This window comes from Phoca vitulina, unplaced genomic scaffold (genome assembly GCF_004348235.1).
Source record: "Phoca vitulina isolate PV1807 unplaced genomic scaffold, GSC_HSeal_1.0 scaffold7, whole genome shotgun sequence".
NCBI classification, from domain to species: Eukaryota; Metazoa; Chordata; class Mammalia; order Carnivora; family Phocidae; genus Phoca; species Phoca vitulina.
Window position 1 is genome coordinate 32,046,411 of NW_022589710.1, and position 18,203 is coordinate 32,064,613.

The following is an 18,203-nucleotide window of genomic DNA, read 5'->3' on the forward strand; positions in this document are numbered from 1 at the left end:
GTTAATGAGACCTCAGAACTCCATATATAACGGACAAGGAGGTCTGATGAGACCAAAACCCTATGCTGAATTTTCTGTTTTTCTCACCAAATTTGTTGCCACCACCTCCTCCTGTGGTTCTGGCTGGTCTCTCTGCTAACTGTAGTGGAGAATTCCCAATGACACACAGCAGAGAGCCTGAGACATTGTCCCTGGGGACTGGAAAGACATACAGTTCCTCCAAATCGTTTCATGGCCCCACAGCTCAACTTGAGCTCTCTAGCTTAGGGATTTGTTCAAGGGGATTTATCCACATTGTTATCGTCCTTTGTCTTCAGCATCACTAGCAACTACTGCTCCTGAGCGCGCAGCATGTGACAGGCAGTATAACAGGCACTTTACGTGTTGTTTTAAATCCTTCACAAGCACCCCGTGCTGGAAGTGCTATTTATAGAAAGGAGTCTGGGACTTGGAGAAAGGTTACCTTGCCCAAGGTCATCTAATTAGGAACAGTAGAGCTGGAATTTAAACCTATCAGTCTGAGCTCAAAGATTCCATTCTAATTTGCCTCTCACTCAGTTTTTAAAACGCTTTGGCAAGTCAGAGAGGCCTGGTAAACCACCCCCCCACCCCCCGCCCCGACCTCCCGACTTTTCTGAGGTGGGGCAGGCATCTGTTTTCTTTAGTGCTTCCAGAATCTGATGAACAGTCCAGGTTGAGAACTACAGCACTTCCTGGTCTATGAAGCCATTTGTGGAACAAGTTCAGTTACTTTACATAAGCTTCTTAACAAGAATGCTTTGTTCTTTAAAGGACCCCGGAGTGATCTGTTGGCTTTTAAAGAGTGAAAAACAGTATAATAAAAGTACAGCGCAACAGGTTCAAGAAGGACCTGGGCTTCCTTTGGATGTGGCTTCACCGTGCGCTCTCAGGGAGGAAGGATGTGAGGTGAAGTTCAGCGTGCTTAGCAGACTGGCTTATTGATTTCACACCAGTGAAAGGTTTCCAGCAGGAGCTTAGCTCCGGACCCCCAGGCAGGAATGATGTCGTGCCTACTTTGTATCTCTCTCTCAGATCTGCGTGTTCCAGTGTACACCTTAGTAGCTTGTATCAGAAGATGCTCTGCCAGGAGGCACTTTGTCCTTTGCCCACTTCTCAGGTGAGCAGGGATCTAGTAAGTACATAGAGCTCCCAAGGAGGCCACCACAAGCCTCACCTGAGTATGCCAAGGTGCATACTACATGGTTGGCCTAGCAGCTATCTTTAGAAAGGTAGGCATGTCTCCTCTTTCTGTGAAAAACTGCAAATCAAGCCTTCTTCCTAAATGTGAAGCTTGAAAACTTTAGACTTCATATAATTTATTTTATTTTGAAAAGTCACATTAGAATATCACATTCATCTGCATATCCTCAGTTTTCTCAGTATAACGAATACAATCTTTGATTCAAATCTAATTTTATCACATACAGAAAAGAGTGTGTCGCCTGAAAGGAAGGTAATGGTCCTTACACTGGGAAAGGAAATTCTAATTCAATTTTCTTGACTTTTTATAAATCTCCCAGCTCTACTAGTGAGAGACTTAATGTAGTCTGTCTTTATTCAGATGTTCCACACACTCCAACGTTAAAAGAATAAATACGTACATCTTTCTTTGGTATTAGTGAGCCATAATAAGAAATGTGTGTCTTTAATTTGGGTATAGTTTTGTGTGATTAAGCTTAGGGACAAGCAGTGATGTTCATAAATGGCTTGATTCTGAGCTGCAGATTCAAAGTGATTGCTTCAGAGTCTAAAACGAGTTCAGCTGTGCCATAGGAGATTAAACATACTTGGCTGGATTCGGGCTGAATTTTCCAGGGAATGGGTCTCACAGAGCCGTGAAGAAATTTATTGGCTATTTCTGCACACAGCTTCTTCCCCTGCCGTCCTCTGGTCACAGCTGTCCAGGCACATCACCAGCAGGAGGACAGTGTCAGCGGAAACAATAACACGTTTGAAAAACAAGACTTTACTGATTCTTTTTTTTTTTTTTTTTTAAGATTTTATTTATTTATTTGACAGAGAGAGACACAGCGAGAGAGGGAATACAAGCAGGGGGAATGGGAGAGGGAGAAGCAGGCTTCCCGCGGAGCAGGGAGCCCGATGCGGGGCTCAATCCCAGGACCCCGGGACCATGACCTGAGCCGAAGGCAGACGCTTAAACGACTGAGCCACCCAGGCGCCCCAAGACTTTACTGATTCTTATTTCAGTTGCCTTAAATGATACTGATATATTTCTTTGTTTGGAGCTTTAACCCTCCTAATTGTGAAGTCAAATTTAGGTTTTAGTTAACATTTAGTTACTTACTACTGATACTATTAACTTGAAAAAATGAAGTAAAGTCACCCTTTGATGATCTGTGGTCCTGAAAGAAAGGGAGAGGTTGGATCATTGAGACACAGGGATAAGAACCAAACTTTTTTTTTCCCCAGTACCCCAGCCTATTTCCCAGCTATGCATTTTATCAGAATTGGTAGCAGGTAAGGAAACGGAGATCTTAAAAAAAAAAAAAAAAAGAATAGCATGTGTTCAGAATAGGATGATGGCAAGGGACCAGTGGTTCTGTGGGTAGAGGCTCCTGAGGCCATTAAGACTTGAGGATACTTTCAGTACAACCAGTTGATCATGGGCTTAAAGGAATGGAAAATACTTTTTCACAAAGATAAACCTTACTAGCATCCATGACTGTAATGTCAACTGAGATCTGTTTCCTTAGAGCCTTGTTCTTCAGAGTGTGGCCCATAGACCTTGTAACATCAGCACTGCATGGAAACTAGTCAGAAATGCAGCATCTTGGGCTTCCCTCCAAACACACCAAATCAGAACCCTCATTTTAACAAGAGCCCCAGGAGATCCATGTCTACATTAAAGTTTGGGAAGCATTGCTCAAAAATCCCCGGTAGGGAGGGTGTAAGCACCCCACCCCCTCCCTCACACACACACTCCACAGCCTAATTTCCAAGTGATGTTAAGTATTTACTCTGAAGGAATTGTCCATCTTAGTATCATGTCCGATTTGATTGTTCCTGTTAAATAATTTGATGTAACACAAAGTGTAAAAGATTCTACTTTTCGGCTTGAGGATTCTACAGACTGCCTTGGTTTGATAGTGTGATAATGTTACTAACTTCAGTTGCCAGAATGCTGTATTTAACTGCAGATCCAACCCTCTTTCTATCAAATATAAATAGTAATGTTTTCATCAGAGTGTAGTTATCTCTACTGAAGATTCTAAACATTTCTTAAAGCTTTATCTAAATTTTGAAAAAACTTTCAATAGAGATAACAAATCTGGAATTCTTAGTACTTTTGCTCTATATTTTGGTTTTATAGCAACCCTAGTCATAGATTTACTGATTGTTTATTTGTATTAAAAGTGATATTAGCATATAATCTGTGGACTTGTCTTGCTTGTACCCTAATTAAATCATAGAATTTGAAGAGGTAACTTCAGTTTTCTTTGCATAGAGAAAATCTCTCCTGGCTTTAGAGAAGGAAGAGGAAGAAGAGAGAAGTAAAACTATAGAGAGTTTGAAGACAGCACTAAGGACAAAACCAATGAGGTAATTCTTTCCTGGGTAGCATGTATTACTTCTCTCTCTTTTTTTCTTTTTTCTTCTTCTGTCCTTTCTTTCTCCCTTCTTTCCTACCCTACTTTCTTCTTTTTTCTGCAATAGCCAAACTTTCAAGGAAGTCTTAAATTAAAAGCATTCCGTTGGATCATGGGTGAAATACTTTAATCATTGAACATTCAATAAATTGATTTTCTTCAACTAAAGATACACAGACAGCTGTTAAGATGGCTAAAATTTAAAAAGAGACTAGCAAGTGTTGGTGCAGATGTGGAGAAATTGCAACCCTTGTACATTGTTGGTGGGAAAGTAAAATGGTGCAGCCACTTCGGAAAACAGTTGGACAGTTCCTCAGAATGTTAAACATAGTGTTGTCCTATCACTGGACAATTCTACTCCTTGATATATAGCCGAGGGAACAGGAATGTTCATGTTAACAGTATTCATAATGACCAAAAAGTAGAAACAACCCAAATTCTATCAGCTGATGAATGGATAAATAGAATGTGATATATCCATACAATGAATTGTTATTCAGTCCTAGAGAGGGAATAGACTATTGATAACATGCTAGAACATGGATGAGCCTTGAAAATATTTATGCAAAGTAAAAGAAGCCAGATGAAAAAAGACAACATACTGCATGATTCCATTTATATGAAATGTCCAGAAAAGACCAATCCATACAGACAGAAAGATTAGTGGTTGCTTAGGGTTGGGGAGGGGGGGAAGTGGTCTTTTGGGGAAGACTAGAGTGTTCTGAAATCAGATGATGTCAGTGATTGCACAGCTCTGTGAAATTCACTGAATTGTATGTTTGAAAATATGAATTTTATGGCATGTGAGTTATATCTCAATAAAACTGTTGCTTAAAAGAGATGGGCAGTCAGCCTCCACTGTGTATCTCCCACACCTTCATTTTCCATTAATTAGTCTTTAAGGTTTGGTGGGATATTGGGATGCTTCTAGGTACATTTCATTAATGTAGGAGCTGTGAATGAAGCCAGTTGATTTAACCAGCTGGGCTATATCTGCGTTGTGTGACTGCATGAAATGGCTGGAAAATAAAGATTTCCTTTTCTTTATTTGACTATAAAATGCTAACTAAGAAAAATATACTGATTTATCAAAAATTCTATGCAGTTGTATGACAGAGGTTTTGTAGCCAATCCTAACTACATCAGTGTGTCCCTATTTGTGTGTGTTTGCATTCTCAGATGTTAATAGGTATCCAAGACTAAATAAGTTTGGAAATTTCTGGAGTAATCATATAAACAAGTTATGTTACTTCTGAAATTTTCAGAACTTCACATGTATATGTGCATCGTGAATGATTCTCACTGATCAATTTTACAGTAAATAAATGCCATGGATATCAATTAATATGCAGTAACAAAGGCTTGCTTTTGTTTTGTTTTAGCAGTTTATTTATTTAGTTTTTTAAGTAGGCTCCAGGCCCATCATGGGGCTTGAACTCACGAGACTGAAATCAAGAGTCGCATGCTCTATGGACTGAGCCAGCCAGGCGCCCCTTATTTGTTTTACATAGAGGGATTCCAGTAGCATGTCCTACAAAAGAAGAGTTTTGCTACAAAATGTTAGTAATATAGATTATCATTTGTTTGACAAATATCCTGGAGCTTAAGGATGCTCTGACTTTCATTGATATGGGTCAATGGTTAACATAAAGGTGTTTAGGGGCTGGATGCTATAATAACACAGGATCAGCAGATGACTTTAACTTAAGACACATATTCTGAGTGTCTTCTTGTTCCTGATTTTACTGTGGTTATATGATCTGTTCATTGTTTTTCTGTATCGGTTGAGATCTGTTTATCTCAAATAGAGATTATTTCACATTTCTGGTAGACCTGACCATTGGGTTTGTGCTGAGGAAGAGGTCAGGAATTAAGAAGACTTCATCCATCTAGGTCTTTGGTACTTCAGGAAATACATCTTCCTTTCTCCTGCCCCTGCAAAACTTTTCCTTTAAGGGCTATTAGAAAATTCCAAAGAGACCTAGGTCTGATCCATTTTAACCTTCTTCTCCTGCCAGGTTTGTAACCAGATTCATCGACTTGGATGGCCTGTCATGTATTCTCAACTTTCTAAAGACCATGGACTACGAGACCTCAGAGTCTCGAATACATACCTCTCTCATTGGATGTATAAAGGCGCTAATGAACAACTCTCAAGGTCGGGCTCATGTCCTGGCTCACTCTGAGAGTATTAATGTGATTGCTCAGAGTCTGAGCACAGAGAACATTAAAACGAAGGTGGCCGTGCTGGAAATCTTGGGCGCCGTGTGCCTGGTTCCCGGGGGCCACAAGAAGGTTCTGCAGGCCATGCTGCACTACCAGAAGTATGCCAGTGAAAGAACCCGCTTTCAGGTGGGCACGCTCGCTCTACGCTTTGTCATCCACCCCTTCTGACAGGTGCTTTCCTGGCCCTGAGGGGGGAAACATAACTTGAGATTTCCCTCTGTGGTGAGGACTCAAGTGTTTCCTTCCTCTTGGGTTTTAGTACCAGAGTATAATATGCTTTCAATAGTTGATCAACCTGGGATTTTAGATTTACTGAATTTGAAAATATGACCCTGCTTCCTACACATGATGTAGCAGATATCTTTTGAATTCACTAAATGCAGTGTTCCCTGAAAGTCTTACAGGTTGCCATTCTTGATTTAGTATCAATATAAACAGTGAGATCATGTCACCGTGTTTATACCCAAATATAAAAAGCAAGCCAAGTCTACAAAGTGCAGTCTTTTGTATTTTGTATACATGTATAAGTGAACATAGGTGATGTAGGAAGTTTGAAAGTAAGAGTTTTTTGAACTAATTTTAGGAAAAATAAAAGGTGGCTTTCTGTGGATTAATGTAATTCTGACTAAACACAAGATTTCAAAAATTTACTTCTGAGTATAAAAATTAATAAAATGAGCGTAAGATTAGTGATGATTCAGTCCTTTGTTTTTATAGACGTTGATTAATGACTTGGATAAAAGCACAGGGCGGTATCGAGATGAAGTGAGTCTCAAGACTGCCATCATGTCCTTCATCAATGCAGTGCTAAGCCAAGGTGCAGGAGTGGTAAGAGCCTTCCGTACTACTCTTGAAAACATGCATTATTAAAGAATAATCTTTTCTAAAAAGATTTCTATGTACATAGTCCAAAAAGCATAAATATGCGTTTTATCACCCTTTCACTTTCAGGAAAGTTTGGACTTTAGACTTCATCTTCGCTATGAATTTCTGATGTTAGGAATTCAGCCTGTAATAGATAAATTAAGGGAACATGAAAATTCAACATTAGATAGGTAAGTCAGACTGTTAACATCTAATTCATGCTTTTTCCGTGTACGCAGTGCCTGTGAATTGCGTGTGACCTTTCTGTAACATAAGGAGCTGGCCCCCAAATATTAGTTCAACGAATGGTGCTTTTATATTAAGACTTTGTCAGTGAAAGAAGCAGCACATCGTACAGAGAACTTAATGCGGGTTGTGGCATCAGACTGAATCCACATCCTTGTCCTACCTCTTAACTTGCTATGTATTCTGGTCAAGTTACTCAATCTTTCTGAATCTTACTGGTTGTTGTTTTTTTTCCCCCCAAGAAATAGTGATTATAATGATGATAATGATGACCACTATCTTTTATGGGCTGTTACGAAGATTAACTATAAAACATGGAATCACTTGGCACCATGATAGGCATTCTGTGAATGTGAATTTTCACTCTCTTGTTCATTTGCTCTTGTTTGCAATCATTTCACTATTTCTAAGATATCCCACTAGCTCTCAGATCTTTCCTTCTACTGCTCCCCTCCCTCATTCATGCACTCTGACATGCTCTTCCCCTTGGTAGTCTATGAACATGTCAAAATACTTTTGCCTCAGGGCCTTTGCACTTGCTATTTTCTCAGCATTAAAAGATCTTCCCACAGATGTCCAAATTGTTTATTTCCTTCTTCCCTTCAGAGAGACCTTTTCCAGCCTGTGTGTGTACACAACTCACCTCACCTCCCATCATTCTCTTTTCCCTTTACCCTGATGTATTTGTCTTCATAGAACTTACCATCCCCAGTATCTAAAATACATAGTAGGGGTTCAATAAATGAATAAGTGAATGGCATGAATATTTCTTTTGTGGTCTTAATTCATCAATCGGGCAAGTGTAGGTATGTGGGCTCATTTTTCCATAAAGGGAGTCTGTGAGCAGAATCTGGACTTGACTGTTTTTGGATTTGATAAACATTTATTATCTACTATGTACTAGGCATCCTAGGCTCTTAAATTTGTCTCTTATTGTGATCTCATTTCAGTCAGAATATGTCTTTTTCCTTAGAACATAGTTAAGCAAAGGCATTCAAATTTTGTTGTCTTATTTCTTTTAGAGAAATCTGAATATTCAGGAAAGGTCTTAGTATTAATGTCCTGATTCCCATGTGCTTGTGTTTGTAGGATGTTCTACTTTTAATAGCTTCTCTTTTATTGGATTTCAGACATTTAGATTTTTTTGAAATGCTCCGAAATGAAGATGAACTAGAATTTGCCAAAAGATTTGAACTGGTAGGTATGCTCACAATTATTCTGATTTAACTCATCAACTCAAGGAATTTCCCTGTTGTAATGTGTGTTGAGTTGACATGGACTGGGTATAACCTGGAGGATTAGCTCTGTTTGCCTTGGATTTGCTTACCTTGCATTGCAGGTATTGAGGATATTGGGTGTTTGACTTAGATTTCTTTTTCATACGGAATAGGTTCACATAGACACAAAAAGTGCGACTCAGATGTTTGAGCTGACCAGGAAGAGGCTGACCCATAGTGAAGCTTACCCTCACTTCATGTCCATCCTGCACCACTGCCTCCAAATGCCTTGTGAGTGTGTTTGTGACTTACATGTGTGTTTTCAAATGTTTGGACATCATCCAAAGGACTCTGTCTTCTGAACAGTGCTGATTAGGTTGGGTGCACACCAGGGATTCCAAACCTTGGTTTTGTGACAGTCCAAAGTGTCACACAGCTCAAGGGGTATTGTGACATTCCAAAACTGAGATGAATTATAACCTACTTTGATTTTAAAAATAAATATATGCCTTGCAACACATTTCAAAAGGGGTAGAAAATGCCTCTCAGTCACATAAATGATCATTGCATGTCAGAATTCCAGAAACTTTGGGAAGTGCTGGTGCAGATGTTGTAAACATCTCTGGTTCTGTGGCTCCGGTGGGTGACCGCTATTGAAAAATATTCATCCTAGTTTAGAAACAACTTCAAGTATTTTTCCTCCATTCTTTTCTTTTTTAGACAAGAGAAGTGGCAACACCGTTCAGTACTGGCTACTACTAGATAGAATTATACAGCAAATAGTTATTCAAAATGACAAAGGACAGGACCCCGACACCACACCTTTGGAAAACTTTAATATTAAGAATGTCGTACGAATGTAAGTTTCTTATTTTGTGGTCTGTGAAATAATAGTCACCATGTAAGACATTTATTTTATCCTACTTTAAAATAGCAGCTGGGGCGCCTGGGTGGCTCAGTTGGTTAAGCAACTGCCTTCGGCTCAGGTCATGATCCTGGAGTCCCGGGATCGAGTCCCGCATCGGGCTCCCTGCTCGGCAGGGAGTCTGCTTCTCCCTCTGACCCTCCTCCCTCTCATGCTCTCTGTCTCTCATTCTCTCTCTCTCAAATAAATAAATAAAATCTTTAAAAAAAAATAAATAAATAAAATAAAATAGCAGCTGGGAGAACTGAAATGTTCTAGACGTCAAATATGAGTTCCTATATATACATATGTAATATATCTGAGTAACGTCCGGGTTTAAATGGCTTTCATGCACACTGAGGGTTTTCTGTGCAGTGGACTATTTTTGTACCTAGAGAGCATGCATTTTGGCAGTGGGCCTTTTATGTTTTTTTGTAATGAATACTCCTTTAACTATTATACAGGTTGGTTAATGAAAATGAAGTTAAGCAGTGGAAAGAACAAGCGGAAAAGATGAGAAAAGGTAAATAATGAGGCCCCGACAAGAGAAGAGGCCATGTTACCGGTTATTGGGCAACTCTGCTCTCTGTATATTTTAGAAATTTGTGCTGATACTTCTTACTGACTTTAGTGCATCAAAAAGTCTTTCCTTTTCTATGTCTTAAGGGCGTTTTTGCCCTGTTTTCTCTTGAATCGAGCTATTTTAGTTGTCCTGCTGATTGCCAAGTATTTTTTCCTTTTATTATAATTATGTAAATTTTTTTGGAAGAGCTTGTAGCATTTGCTGTGTGGTATTCATTGATTCAAATTTTCTTAACTACTACTCCTTCCAGCCCTCCCCCCGCCCCATAACTGTTCGTCAAGTCACACTGTGTTTTAAGAAATGTAATAAAGAACACCAGGGATGACCCAGAATTTTAAAAGAGAAACCCAGGCCACTTGGTTTCAGCAGCCCCATTCACCATGTGACCTTATTTGGCACCAGTTATGAACAGAAAAATCATGTAGAAAATCACTGACCATTGTCGATATATACATTATGAGACATTCATAGACCAGCTCTTGGTGAGTATTTGAATATGTCTTGGGTATTAACACTCAGCATCAAATGCCAGGAGGGTCATTTGTGCCCATCACTGTGCCAGCTCAGAGAATGGACATAAGTTGCCCCACTTCCTTCAAAATACTAGCAACTGAAGTTGGCCCTTTTGTAAAAACAGTCCTATTCCTGGCCTCTGCTCTTTGACTATGCTGGTAACTGACTTCCTTTTCCTTGTCCAAGTTATTTAGCCACAGCCAATGAAACACAATAGCACTCACCCCGATATTTAGTGTGTTGAAAAGAGGGTCCAAGAGATGCCAAAGCATTTCCTTTTCCCTCATCACATTTGTCCTTTTCCATTGAGCAGAAAAGCAGGGCCACCACTGAGAGCAGAAAATACCGCATGTGAAGTACACTTCTGTTACAGGTTCCTCACATGAATTCACATTGCTCTCACATAAGTGAGGTTGCCACATACATTTTCATTAATAGATTCCAGAAACTGCTATAGAAAGAAGAGAAACACTGACTAAAAGGTTGGGGTAAAGAGAGATTATAATGAAGAGAAAATGGTCGGGTGGTACTTTAGGGGTACACTGTAGAGCATGGGGATTCAGGGGTGCAAGCTGAGGAGAGTACCTAGGACAGAAGCTTTGGAGTCATTCAGTCATTTGTTCAGTGGATGCTTGTTGAATGCCTGTATGTGTCAGGCACTGTGCTGGGCTCTGGGTGTGTGCATAAGGAGTCATGTCCTCTTCTCCACTCTCCTCTGTAAGATGCACGTTACACCCAACTCACAGGGTTGTTATAAAGATTAAATGACAAAACAAATACAGAGACTCCAACGTAGTGCCTGGCACATATGGTTGCACAGTAAATGATAGGGACTGTGGTAGGATTCTGAGGTGTACAAGAGGTAATGGCCAAGGTCAGTGAGGTCAGAGGGGGTGTGTAAGAAAGGAGGTGCTGTAGATAAAATGAACTCTTTTCTGAAAGCTTCAAGTAGCAAGGCTGTATTAAAGAGGGCACATGTTGATGAATCAGAGTGTGGAGGCTGTGAGGAGGTGGGAAGTTCTCTGGACCTGAAAGGTGGAGATAAATGGATGTCCATTGTGGAGAGAATCCTTTCAGCAGCAGCTTACCAGACCTGTATTACATCAGAATCCACTAAGGGGCATTTGAAAACAAATTCCTAAGCCCTATCCTCCCGACCCATAGAACAGACTCCCAAAATGTTAAAATCTCTCAGGTGGTTCTGAAGCACAGCTGGATTTGTCAAAGCTTCAGGACCAGTGATAAGAGGCAAGTCTTCAAATTGAGGAAGAGAAATGAAATGGAGATAGAAGAAGGAAAATGGGGTGCAGTGAGGTCGTTTTTAGACACATCTCTGAAGAAGTTGGGGGTGCATTCACAGAGTGGTAGAAGTGGGCTGATGGTTATTTTAACCTCAAGGCTTTTAGTGGCTTGAACTCTTCTCTGTAAACTGGTTTGGGGGGACTCAAAGTAAGAGACGGAGAAAGCAAGAATTTCAATGTGTTATCAGATTCAGAAATAGAGACCAATTCTGTGTAGCTCTGCCCCAGTGGATTATATCTCTAGTGGGTTTACTAAATAAAAAGAGTAGGAATTGGGGCCAAGTATTTGAAATGAAAATCTGCAGCCTAAACTTCATCAGTCCTCTTCCCAAAGCCCCTCACTCCTGTGAGGGACTGGAGTCAGCAGACATATTGGCAACGTAAATAAGCATTTGGCTAAATTGGATGCCTTGTTCCATTAGAGCAGGATTGGGAAGTCAGTAAAACTACAGCAGAGAGTTAATATTTTTCTCCCCAGATTATGGTGATTCTCATGCCCTGCCCTTAAGGTTTTTAATGCTGAGATGATAACATTTGCTTTCACAAGTTTTAAGAATTATTTATCAGAAGCATGAAATACTTCAAGTCCAAGTAGCCTTCTGAGAGGAGAATGGGAGAGGGGACTCCGTGTTGGGACTGACGCCGTCTGGCATCAGCCTTTCCTCACAGGGCAAGATCCTCCCCTTCAGCCTTGTGCTCATTGGACACGAGCCAGCAAACTAGCTAATAAACAATGGCTTCTCTGGTTCTCATTTCTAATTTGTGAAGAGGCCCTTTTAATATTTGTTTTCCCTAGAGTGGTTAAAGGGCCATTTTTATGACAGGATCCTGAAGTAAGTACCAAACAAGCCCTATTCTCCTCCACAAATAGGTGCTCACACTAGCGTCCATCTTCAGAACTGTGACTTTAGGGTCCCTTCCGTATTTTACAAAATGTAGCTAATAACGTTGTTCATCTAAGGACCCCTCCAAGCGCGAACACCACTGAGCCTGCAAGTCGCTCCCTTTGATGGAGGAGAGGAATAATATTTGCCTAATAAAGAGCCTCACAATCATCCTCAGCCAATTTTCTGTTTAGAGAAAGTGCTTCAGCTTTGAAGAGTCCCCTGTTTTCATGTCCCATTGTTTTCTTGTGTAGAGCACAATGAGTTACAACAGAAATTGGAAAAGAAGGAGCGTGAATGTGATGCCAAGACCCAAGAGAAGGAGGAGATGATGCAGACCTTAAATAAAATGAAAGAAAAACTTGAAAAGGAGACTAGCGAGCATAAGCAAGTCAAGCAGCAGGTGGTGGATCTCACGGCACAGCTCCACGAGCTCAACAGGGTGAGGGCCGGGGCCGCGGGCCGGGTCTTCCGTTCCTGGGCAGCTGCCGAGGCCTCACTTACCCTGGAGCCCCTCACCTTAGGCAGACAGCTTCTGCCTGGGGGAATAAATCCTTGTGATTTATCACAGTGGTTATAAGACTCACTCCCTCTGCTATCGTGTGGGTTAGGCAGCAGAGGCGGTGTGGGGGTGTGCGTTTTTAATACAGATCCTCTAATCAGAGCAAAGCAAAATCACATTGACTTCTTAAAATGAAAACTGATTCTATGAAAACCAAACCATGATGTTACAAGAAGTGAGAGATACGTGAATGAATGAATGCTTTACAGATAAGCACTGAGGTCCGAAATACAAAGAGCTGCCTCAGTCGTCCATGAAGACCCTAAAGTCCATTTGATTTACTGCCCCTTTAAACCCATTTTCTCAGAAATGTGAATTTCTCTATAACATACATTTTAGGCAAAGTTTCAGACTCTCAGAATCATCCGATGAATTTACTTCTTCCACTGACCTTCTCTTGTCTTTTTTTTTTTTTTTTTTTTTTTTTTACCTTTTCAGAGAGCTATCTGTGCTTCAATCCCAGGTGGACCCTCACCTGGAGCCCCAGGGGGGCCCTTTCCTTCCTCTGTACCAGGGTCCCTCCTTCCGCCCCCACCACCTCCACCCCTGCCAGGTGGGATGCTTCCTCCTCCGCCCCCTCCCCTTCCTCCAGGCGGCCCTCCCCCTCCCCCGGGGCCGCCTCCCTTAGGGGGGATCATGCCACCTCCTGGTGCTCCACTGGGTCTGGCACTCAAGAAGAAAAACATTCCTCAGCCCACAAATGCCCTGAAATCCTTCAACTGGTCTAAGCTGCCCGAGGTAAGCCATTTGTTCTAATTTTCCCTCTAATGGATAGCATTAGCAGCTCACTATGTTGTCCCTGAAAAGGGAAACAGCCCTGGCTATTAAATGATTTCATTTTCTAGTATGGACTCGGGTTCTCACTAGCTCAGATATTTACGTGATAAAACTGAAATAAATGACGTGTTGTTTGAAGCCAGCCCACTTTGAGCATCTGGTAGAATGAAAAATTAGGGATAGCAGCACTTTGAAGAAAAATAAATAAATAACCACGTCTGTTCTTTTTGTGTATAACTATAAACTCTAGAACTTATTAACTTGTTGTTTGCAGAATAAACTGGAAGGCACAGTATGGACCGAAATTGATGATACAAAAGTCTTCAAAATTCTAGATCTTGAAGACCTGGAAAGAACTTTCTCTGCCTACCAAAGACAGCAGGTAACAACATGTGCTCTCCAAGATGCTAAAAGAGTAAAAAAAAAAAAAAATCATGTCCTTGTGCACGGTCCCTGGGTCATCTGCCACCCCATGATGTGATAGGCATCTTAGTTCTAGGCTGTTGGGTCTACCCTGGTACGTTCCTGCCAAGCAGTGTGGTGTGTATTTGTCCACATGTGTGTCTAGGTGCCCGTCAGTTATGTGTGTGAACGTGTTGAAGCTCATACCCTGGTGTGTGTTCAAGACCTTGTCTCCATTGATGGAAGGAGTTCTGTATATTATTGTTATCACTTGTGCTTAGCCCAGATGGGTCACCAGGAGCATATACTACTAGGAGAGCTACCTAACTTGTATTGCCCCCTCACAGGGTTTGTTTCTCAAGCCATTTTAGTTTATCTGGCTTTTAAATATATATATCAAAGTGGTTATTATCGGAAGTGGACTGCTCTGAAGTAGATGGAATCTTTAGAAGGGCAGAAGTTTGTAGATAACTAGAATTTGGCAGCTAGCTAGAAACTCGGAGAGGAGTTTTGACTGTATGTCATGAACATGATAGACTCAGAAGCGGGGCTGGGAAGGCAGAGTAAGTTGGTGGATGGCACTGATACGGAGAGGACCAGAGAAGCTTCTGAAACATGAACAGAGCGTTTGTGGTGCTAGTGAGAATACTAGTGATACTTGGTGCTTTCTGGCTCTCCGTGTCAATGTGGCCAGGTAGTGAGCATTACGCCATAAGCCCCGGTCACATCTGGGTGGTACCTCTTACTCCTGGAGAGGGCATCTTAGTAGATCCTCCTAACAGTAGACCAGAAGAGGTCACAGGAAGGTGGCTGGGTACAGAGAATTTCAGAAGAACAGGGAAAAGGGAGAGTAGAGTCCCAGTCAATCAGACACCTGGAAAGGGCAACATTGTGTCCTAGAGTGTGAGCAGAAAGATTCTTCAGGGTGACTGAAGAGATGCTGCAGAGAGCAGAGCGCATCTTAACTAGGAACGCAGGGATGCCAGGCATCTGCCCAGGGGCTTTCCTTGGGCTTTGCTGCGAGGCCTTTAACGCCTGCATGAATCATGCCCGGGGGTTGGGGGCGGGCATCCTCAGACAAGCTGCACACTTCCTGGTCTGCTTAGGCTGGGCCTGGTTCTCAAGAAAGAGTGTCTCAGAACAGAACGAGCAAGCACCAGGGAGAAGATGGACTGAGGCTGGGGAGAAGCAAAAGCTGACAGGTTTTTATTTCAAAACCTTTGATGTATCTGAAATTGAAGAGAAGAGGTAGTGTATGCCTTTTAGCCAGAATATTTTCACTGAGAGGGAAAGCCTCTTTGCAGTGCATTTTAGGCTATGTTAGTAAAGTACAAAAATGCAGGTAGTTGTCCGCTATGGTCGCATGACCCTAAAACAGGAGCCCTCAGCTGGGACCTCCCTCCCTCCCCCATAAGTATGAAGCGGTTGTACACACAAAATAAAGGAAAACAAAGAAAAAGACGGTAAGACATGTCCAGTAGAAAGCCAGACACTTTAACTTTCAAAGGACAAAGGGTATGTTTTAGGGCCCTCATACGGCAGGTGCTTGGCTCATACTCATTCCTGATTGACTGCAATGGGCCTCCTCACTCTGTCTTTCTCTGCTGACCCAGGAAGGTGTTCTCTGGGCCTTGACATGAAGTCATAGGACATTTAACAAATTTCCTGGTAGATTCAAATGATCTTCTGACCTCATTACACATCCAAGTGATTTCCCACTTCAGTTTTAGTCACAATACTGGTCCATTCTGGTTGCCTAAGGTGAAGGTTTGGGAATTCAGAAAAGTAAATTAAAGGAAGGAAAAACAGCAGTTAGTCCAAATGATGCTGTCCAAGTCTGAGCATGTAGGCTGCATTTATTATGAAGGCAGGTGGTTAAAAGGCCCAAGTTTACAAGACTTGTAATTAACAGGCTTTCAGCAGAAGGTGCAGAAGGATGCTGCCAAAGTGCTCTGGGACAGATATGTGGACAGTTCTCAAGAGCTCTGGGAGACAGGGTTGCAGAAAGCCTAGCAATTGGGTAATTGTCTCCTAGCAACCAATCTCTGTTTAAGTAATCAGTAGTCATTCCAGTCAGTATAGACCAGAACATTTCAGTTGTACTTAACACTAAGTAGACGGGTAAGTAGAATCATTTGTGATATTTTCAATAGCAGTTCCTGGAAAAAAATTTCAGCACACTTGGCTCAGCTTAATTGAAGTATGTTTCCCCTCTTGGTGCAAGAATTTGAGATGAGATTTTTAAACCACAGATATATTTCCCAAATGAAGGTAATTGGAGCCATTTTATTGAGTTTATTGAATGTCGAGAGACAAAAGAAAAATACAAAGATGCAGACATTCTAGTAGGAATATGTAGGACAGAGTAAAGGAAATGGGGTGCCTGTCATTGAGTGTTCCCTAGTCTCCTATCTAATGGCAATGTCTAAGACCCGTGCATTTTCATTTTAATCTTGGCAATGCACTATGTAATTATCATCACACTTGAACTGCTCTCTTTTCCACTCCCAAATGAATACTGGGAGCCTATTTTTTTCTATGGTATCTCCTCTTTCTTCCCTCCAGTTATAAAACCCTGGTCAGACTGTCTGAACTTCAGCCAGTTGTTTGAACAAGTTAGTATCTCAGAGAAGCAGAACACATGAATACCATTACCTGCATGTTGGTAACAAGAACACTACACAGAGTAAGATTTTGAACAAAATCTCAGGTATGAGATTAATATAATTTAGGTGAACTCTGGTTAATGATATTTAGGAGAGATTTTAAATAAATACGTACACATACAAACATATGCCCAATTGATCTGAGAAATATTTTATCATTAAAATCAAAACAGATTATTTATAATGTCCGCTTTGTATATGAAATACTTCAAAGGTTGCAAATGTATTAAACTGTTACACAGGCTTACAATGCAACTTGCAGTATAAAAGCAAAGAGGACGGCAATCTGCAAACAACCATAATATAGACTAAAAAATGATAATATTAAGTATCTACTACATTTTTGGTGCCGAGTATGAAGTGCACAGTCTCAATCTCATCAACCCCAAAATTTGGTTCTCAAGGCGCTCTTGTACTTACTTTTTATTTAACCCTCACACCAGCTCTATGAGGTATTATTCCTATCTCATCAATAATAGAAATATGGCTCAGTATATATTCAGTGTCTGAACGGGTGGCACAGCCAGGTTACAAAGTGGTGTAAATTTTCAGTTTCGCTTTGTTCTGATGCCGTGGTCTTGTTCATGATGAAAATCAGGCTTTGTAAAGGATTTTCTGTAATCCCAATTTTAAGAATAAGACCATTTCTATTCAGGATTTTTTTTTTTTTTTCAGTGTGGCTAGCAAAGGTGTACAGAGCTGATTATGTAAGCTTATGTGCCACATGAAATGGAATTTAATAGTGTGCAGTTATTCCCCTGCTTACATTCCAGAAGTTCATTTGAAAGTCAATTGTCTCAGAACCTCTCTTTCTCGTTGAAACTATATTATGCGTGATTTCCAGGCCAACCACAAAAGACTTAATACATAATGTGCATTGCATAGTAGTACTATTTCAGATAGAGTTAAACAATATTCATTTTGGTTTTGTGGGAAATTTTCATGTTGAGATGTTATAAATTCATTCTCCCTATCCATGCAGTTGGGTAGAGGAAAATGAATTTCCCATTTACCTAAGGGGAGTCATATCTTTGTAGCAATAAATTAACAGCTCATATCTCCATTTCTTCTCCCAGTTCTTTGCCTGAGGACACTCCTTCTTTATCAGCATATAGTATAACATTTGAAAGCCTCTCAGCTCTGATTTAGGGAACAAAGGATAACTGTTATCCCAAGCTCCAGAATCTGACCTCTCCTGCTAATATGTAAAAGACAAGTCATTCTCGGGCTCCCATTTGGAACATTCAATGCTATCTTCTGATTTTTTTTTTTATATAAATGGTCAAAGAATTTTTTTTCTTATTCTTTTTACATTTTCATTATTCTGTAGATCTAGATTTCACATTGAAAAATTATGAATTAGGATATTATTTTCAATAATCTTGGCCCTTAGCCATGGCACATGAAGAAAGAAGAGAAAATTATGAAT

The 18,203-nt window shown here is 40.7% G+C and overlaps 1 protein-coding gene across 3 annotated transcripts in view; it reads left to right on the forward strand.

The window, feature by feature from the left end:
• The window catches only part of DAAM1 (dishevelled associated activator of morphogenesis 1), a 161,930-nt gene that overhangs the window by 108,956 nt on the left and 34,771 nt on the right, over positions 1–18,203 (forward strand). For all 3 annotated transcript variants that reach the window (XM_032405215.1, XM_032405214.1, XM_032405216.1), the window contains 11 exons: positions 3,488–3,582; positions 5,648–5,981; positions 6,573–6,683; positions 6,807–6,910; positions 8,096–8,162; positions 8,356–8,473; positions 8,903–9,041; positions 9,551–9,609; positions 12,622–12,809; positions 13,368–13,667; positions 13,981–14,088. In XM_032405215.1, coding sequence (XP_032261106.1) covers positions 3,488–3,582; positions 5,648–5,981; positions 6,573–6,683; positions 6,807–6,910; positions 8,096–8,162; positions 8,356–8,473; positions 8,903–9,041; positions 9,551–9,609; positions 12,622–12,809; positions 13,368–13,667; positions 13,981–14,088 — 1,623 coding nt within the window. The remainder of the gene's footprint in view (positions 1–3,487; positions 3,583–5,647; positions 5,982–6,572; positions 6,684–6,806; positions 6,911–8,095; positions 8,163–8,355; positions 8,474–8,902; positions 9,042–9,550; positions 9,610–12,621; positions 12,810–13,367; positions 13,668–13,980; positions 14,089–18,203) is intronic.